This window comes from Gallinula chloropus (genome assembly GCF_964237585.1).
Source record: "Gallinula chloropus genome assembly, chromosome: 20".
Classification (NCBI taxonomy): Eukaryota; Metazoa; Chordata; class Aves; order Gruiformes; family Rallidae; genus Gallinula; species Gallinula chloropus.
The window spans coordinates 2,076,153-2,083,128 of NC_140105.1; the positions used below are offsets into that span (position 1 = coordinate 2,076,153).

The 6,976-nt window shown below is 51.8% G+C and overlaps 1 protein-coding gene across 1 annotated transcript in view; it reads right to left on the bottom strand.

Moving 5' to 3' along the window:
- ST6GALNAC1 (ST6 N-acetylgalactosaminide alpha-2,6-sialyltransferase 1) overlaps positions 1-3,750 on the bottom strand; it is a gene marked incomplete at both ends in the record, with an annotated part of 28,437 nt that extends 24,687 nt beyond the window's left edge. The window contains one exon of the mRNA XM_084273713.1: positions 3,622-3,750. Coding sequence (XP_084129839.1) covers positions 3,622-3,750 — 129 coding nt within the window. The remainder of the gene's footprint in view (positions 1-3,621) is intronic.
- Between the last annotated feature and the right edge of the window lie 3,226 nt (positions 3,751-6,976).

Sequence of the window (6,976 nt, forward strand, 5' to 3'; positions counted from 1 at the left end):
CATCAGAGGAATATCTTCTCTTCCCCCACAGTGAATTACAGCCACAGACTCTATCAACAGCCTTGTCCTCCAGCAACTTCCACCTGGTTTACTGCTCCTGAGGTAGCCAACAGAGAGTCACCCCACAGGGGACACAAAGCTTAACTCCTGGGGGGCTGGGAGATGAAAGGAAGCTTGATTTCAAACTTACAAGGAAAAATCCTGGTGCTGATCAGGAGAGAGAGCTCAGAAAACAAGAGGTTTCCCACCTGTAGCCACTGGCTAAGTTTAGCCAGGCTCGGGAATGCTGGATAACGGGGGGGGGGATCAGTGTGCAGGACATGTTGGGAGGTTTGCTAAGGAGAACAGGACCGTGCACATCCTTCTGAGGCAAAGCCGGGCTGGAAGCCTTCAGCGGGAGCTGTGCCCGCACTCCCTGCTGCTCGGACAGAGCAACAGCACCATCCAGCGGGCACGCAGCACTCGCCTGTCCCTCCCACCGCCTGACTTCACCTACAGCAAACAGTCTGAGAGCTTCCCTCCGCGGGAGAGCACTTCAGGGCCGTGTTTGCATTGGCCTGGGCTCAGCAAACGGTGGCTGCTCCAGGAGAGCGCTGCAAGCGGCTCCAAGAAGCACCACAGGCAGCTCTGCCACAGGGAATTCCACAGCACCATCCTCCCTTCCAAGCGTTCCCTTCCCTTGTGCCAGGGCTGGAATCCTTCACCCACTGTAGAGGAGGCAAACTCGACCCTGGCAGAGGAATAGACTCATCTTCCTCAGCCCGGGGTGTCAGGACTGGGACCAGGTCCCCAGGCAGGCGTGCTGCAGGGACTGCACGTGTGACACAGGCAGAAGGCACGCAGCCTGCCCTGCACTGCCAATTTTGGAGATGTGCTGAGCCTGCCTGGGATTCCCCAGGATGCTGGTTGGCTGCTCCATCTCTTCCTAGAGCAGCACCCCATGGAATTCAGCTGAATGCCTGGGAACAGCCTCAACCCCCACAGCAGGACTGATGCTGCCCTCTCCCAGAAACCAAAACCCATGGTCCCCCTTCTCTGAGACACAGGCAGGTGAGACAAACTCTGCAGCACCTCCTCTTTGTTAGTTCATTGTTCCCAAGGGGATTCAGCAGTACACAGCATTCCCCAGAGCTGATCCCACCATGACTCACTGCACATCCAGTGCCTGCATTCCTGACCTACTTGGGAAATTAGGAAGGCATTTCAGACAGGAGATTTCCCCCTTTAGAAGAAGGAGCATCCCACAGCTACTGCAGAGCTGCTGGCTGGGATTCTGATGTGTTTTGATGCACAATATAGTCAGAGTTGAAAGAAACCCACACCCCAGCACCACAGGAGTTCTGTGTCCTGTCCTGCTCCCATCCCAGCAGAAAGCCAGACTCAAACCCACGGCACTACCACTCCTTCCCCATCTCCTGAGCTTCTCCTTAGGAATTCATAGAATCACAGAATCATAGAATGGTCTGGGTTGGAAGGGACCCCAAGGATCATAGAGCTCCAACCCCCCTGCCACAGGCAGGGACACCAATCTCCAGGCCTGGAGCTACACAATTCTTACACCCTAGCTCAGCTTCTGAAACTCAGATCAGTACCTCTGCTGCTTCACTTGACATTTAGAGGGGACTCACAAGGTCACACTCCTGGAACACACCAAAATCCCTACAAAAGCTCAGCTTTGGGAGAAAAGCTTCAGTTACTTTATGGAGGAGAATAAAGCAGAACCATTCACTTGCCACAAACAGAAGGCAGCTGCCCTGCTGCACATGCTCCACCACCTCTGAGGCTGTGTTGGGCAGAAAACTTCCAGGGCAACGCTGGTGGAAGAGGCTACAGTATCAAGGGGGGTACAGAAATTTGTCTCCTTTTCATACAGTCCTTGTATCAAAATGTGATTTACCAAGAAAAATGTGGGTGGTAAGAAAAAAGCTGAAGCTGCCTCCTTAAAATGAGACCCTTCTGCCACACACTCACTGCTTGTTTGCTACATAAAGTCCTTGCAGGCACCAGCTACTGCCAGTTCCTGAACTGGGTATGTCACTCTGCAGAGGAAACCATGTTCTCTGAGATGGATTGTTACCTACAACAGCATTTTGGGGCTTTGCTCCCATCACTCTTCTGGGGATAAATCCACTCTAATATAAATTCCTACACTGTGGATGTGATTCCTTGTTAAGTGCACGTAGCCTGGATACAGTGATTAAGAGACATGAGGGACTGGGGGAAAGAAAAATGTCAAAAATCAGGATGTGGGTTTTTTTAGTGTTATAGGAATCCCAAAGCTGGTCTGGAAACTCCTACTTGTTCTCCTCCAGTGGGTATTATAAGGCCTTTGGCCTTTGAATCAATGCAAGAAATGCCCCAGAGGAATTTATGCCAAGTATTTCACACAGTTTGCAAGAACCCCATCGCTCCCCTCAACAGAAGGCAACAGAAGATGGTAAGAACAACTAGGTGCAAAAAGCAGAGGGTTTCTGGTGGGCATGGGGCCACACACCCCCACCTGTAACTACTCCCATTTCCTTCAAAGGCAAGGACAGCAGAGACCCACCTCTCCACCATCCCATCCCCTGGGCAAGGTCACTGGCACAGCTCCTGCTACGGTTGGCTACACTCCCCATGCACCTGGCCAAGCCCAACTTACACAACTCACACCACTTCCAGAGTGCAAAGCAGATGCTATCACATCACAGGGTGTAAAGTTTACTAACTCCAGAGGCAACCTTATGCAAAAAAAGCTCATTTAGAAGATCTGCAGAGTCTCCAAACCTGAAATCCCTATCAGAGCTCCCTACAGAGCCAAAGGAGGGGAATTCTGCTTTCTCTTCCCTCTGCCTTCACCTCCCCCACCTACTAAAGCTCCTTAACTAAATCATTCTGCTTTTTTTTAAACCTGAATCTTAATGCTCAAAGAACTAGATAAACTTGAATGAGAAATGAAACACATCCAAGAACGTTAAGGCCACAGAACAAAATGCTCTCGTGCTCTCATCTACCCAAGATTAGATCAAGAGAATACAATCTTTTCCTGATCTGCAGGATCAGGAGTGGTAATACCAGATTACACTCAGGCATGCTTAGTGGGATGCCACGAACACACACATCAGGAAAAAACAAGGCTAGAAAATGACTTGGCAAAGATGTAGCATGAACTGCTCTTGCTGAGCACACACTTCACATCACTCTGGACACTTTTAGACAGGTTTATTTCCCGAGGTACCTGCACTGGTAGATCTCAAGACCCCCCCACCAAACACGGATTTACTGAGGAGCAGTTTAAACCACGGTCACCTCGACTTATCAGAGAATCACAGGATGCCAGGGGCTGGAAGGGCCTTCCAAAGCCCATCTAGCCCCAGGTGACCCAAGAAGGGCCCTCCAAAGATCACCTCATCCTGCCAGAGCAGCAGCACCTGGAGCAGGTCCCTGCACCCCCACTCCCAGGGCACTCAAACGCACACCCTGCCGACTCCGATGGACTCCGAGCCTGCCCACACACCGGTGGTGTTTAGCGGGGGGGTCCATCCGGCCGCCTCAGGCAGCCGGAGCCCGGCGGGCTGGCGAAGGGGCGGCACGTAACCTGTGACCCCCCGCGCGGCTGCCCCACACGGCAGCCCACCTCACAGGCGCCGGCGGCAGCGAAACGGGCCCCTCCGAGCGGCCAGGAGAGCCTTCCCGACGATGAGGCGGAGCTCGGCCGCCCGGCCCGGCCCGCCAGCAGCAGCCCCCTGAAGCGGACACCACCGCCGCCATCTTGCCGGGCAGCCGGAAGTGGCCCTGGCCGGCGCCACCCCGCGCATGCGCAGTCCACCCCACCACGGGTAGGCGGTGGCGCTACATCGCCTGAAACGCTTGGCGCCCGGCGCATGCGCGTTGCGTGATAGCGGCGGTTTCGCCCTTTCCCCTCCTCTCCCGCGGCGCGTTACGGCGGCCGGTTGGGGACAATCCAGTCCCGTCCGGGTGCCCAATCGCGAGCGGCCTGCGGCAGCGCGTGGCTGGGTGCCATGGCAACGGGCCCACCCTGCCCCCTCCCCCCCATCGCCATCGCGGAGCGTCCGCGGCAGCCCAGGGGCAGAAGGTGCCCTCGGCCTCGGGAGCGATCCTGGGGGAGAGCCCGGACACCGCCGAGCCCGCGGGGCCGGCGCTGGTTCGGGATCGGCCCGCCCGAGTCTGTCAGAGAAGGGTCCTCTGGGGGGAGAAGGGTCCCCCCCCGGCTCACAATGTGTCCCCCCCCATGGCTCACAGCATCCCCCCCCATGGCTCACAGTGTGTCCCCCCCCATGGCTCACAGTGTGTCCCCCCCCATGGCTCACAATGTGTCCCCCCCCATGGCTCACAGCATCCCCCCCCATGGCTCACAGTGTGTCCCCCCACATGGCTCACTGCATCCCCCCCACGACCCTCTCACACAGTGTGTGTGTGTGTCCCCAGCTCTCACGGTTTCGTCCCCCCAAGGCTCACAGTGTCTCCTCCACAGCTCACAGTGTCCCCACCATGGCCCTCACAGTGTGTGTGTGTGTCCCCAGCTCTCACAGTGTCCCCACCACGGCCCTCACAGTGTGTATGTGGGTCCCCAGCTCTCACAGTGTCCCCACCACAGCCCTCACAGTGTGTGTGTGTGTGTCCCCAGCTCTCACAGTGTCTCCTCCACAGCTCACAGTGTCCCCACCACGGCCCTCACAGTGTCCCCCCTGCCCTGCTGCCCACAGTATGTTCGTATGGCCACTCTTGTACCCTCCATCCCCACAGGAGGGCAAGGAAAAGCAGCCGCTATTCAAAGGGCAGTACCCAGAAGGGGAGATCCTGCCAGAGAAACTGGAGAAATTTCCTGTATAAATATTGATGAGTCCAGAGGGAAAAGGAAATGAGAAGCTGGCTGGCCAAGGCGGGACGTGCCCGGTGGCTGCAGGGCCCAGCGGCTGCCTGAGGCCTCAGAGGCGACCTCTGAACATCACCTCCCCTCTGCCATCGCCTCCCCACTGCTGCCAAGCATCCGTCGGGCTCCTCTTCATCACAGCCTGGCACCACGTGCAGAGAAAACCTACCTTATGAACCCATGGGATTAACACCTGGACATGCCTTTGTTTTACATCTTGGGCAAAGGCTTCTTTACTTAGCTTAATTTCTTTCTTAAACTTGGGCCTAGTACATGACAGGTCTTTTACTACTGTCCTGTCATCAGCATCTTAATGTCTCAACAGTTTGGTGATGCTGCTCGGAGAAGGTGTGGACAGGGCAGGTCTAATGCCACTTGCTCTTCCTTATTCTGAGTTATGATTGATGGCATAAGTGAAGCAGAGGAGTTTGAGGAAATTTTTTCCTCATTCCCCCTCCCTTCCCCCTACCTGGAAATGTTCCTGTTGAAAGCCCAAACCTCAAGGAAGAAAAAGAAAAATATTTTGGAAATGTAAAGTTACAAGACTAAAAATCAAACAAACATTAAATCCTGTTTGCTTGCTTTCAAGAGCAGCTTTGGAAAAGATCCTGCTTTCGGTTTTGAACTAGGGAGAAGTCCAGGATCCAAAATCTACATTTCCCATAGCTTGACAAAGGAAATTGTGGCCCAGTGACACAGCAAGCTAGCTTGTTTCACATCATGAGACTCCTTTTCCCACCTAATTCCTTCATGTTGAATAAAGGGTCATTTTCAGACATTAAATTTAGATTGTCACGACTGGTAGCAAAACCAACTTGATCTCATTATAATTATGCCTTCACCTACATGAAAACAACTAGAAGATAAAACGATTCTTAAAAATGAAAGACTATGGTGTTACAGATTATACTGTAGTGGGAAACAGTGGCCAGATAATGAGATTTTTGGTTTCCCTGGACACAAAAGGATTGCACAAAATAAAGCAAACCTAATCTTTTAAGAGATCACTCTCTAAAACTGGGTGAGAAAATGTTGCCTCCCTTTGTCAGCAGTTATTAAAACTGAGAAAATCCCTCCTGATAATCAAGTATGTAACAGGATTTCATAGGAGACAGAAGTACACCAGAAGCCACTCAGTGAAAATTAGGAATGCCCATTGATTTACTTTAACCAAACCACCAAGAGTTGGTTAAGACCATTCAAAACACTTGATGAACTCACTGATTTCCTAAGTATGTCATTTCCCATATAATTTTTACATCAAGAGAACAGGATCTGAATCAGACACAGTCATTCTTGTAAAAATGCCAGCTGCCTTTCTGTACTACTTTTACCAGTGTCAAGAGGCGAAGAGATGTTTGTGTGTCCAGGCTGAGGTCAGCTGCTCTGTTCTCAGGTGTGAAGACGAGCTCAGTGGGGTCAGCCAGAACCGACTTGGATTTGGTTCAGAAAGCCAGCGTGAAGGAGGATGAAGCATTCTTTCCAAGGAGATAAGACTGGCAACTCACCTCTAATCAGAGCACTAATGCCTTGGCTTTGGCTATCTGTTTTCTGACTGTAGGACTGGAAGCCTCTCTGCCAGAAGAGCTTGTGCAGTCTCAATCTTTGGAGGTTTTCAGGACCTGACAGGATAAAGCCCTGAGTAAACTGGCTTGGTCTCACAGCTGACGGTGCTTCAAGCAGGAGGTTGGCCTACAGACCTCCTTAGGTCCCTTCCAACCTGAGTTATTCTATGATTCTGTTATTTTCATCCATTTTACATTGATCATCTTTGGCTTTCTTCAGATATCTGACTGATAAAGACTAAGCTTCAAAGTTCATTTTTATAGAGCATGGCCATAAAAAAGAGGAAAAAAAAGTGAATTTAACTGCTTTGTATGACTGAGACATATGACCCAGCCAGAAAGAGGTAAAAATCTCTGTATGAGATGAAAATATCATGATAGCTCAGAGAAAAATGATGAAAAGGGTGAGAAACTACAGGTCTTTCCAAATACGTATGGCAGGCATATATGTGTTTGCAAAACAAACTGTGACTGTGAAATAACTACCAAAACATGTTTATAGCACTACAGCTTCCAGTGTCCTGCATAAAAAGGGCCA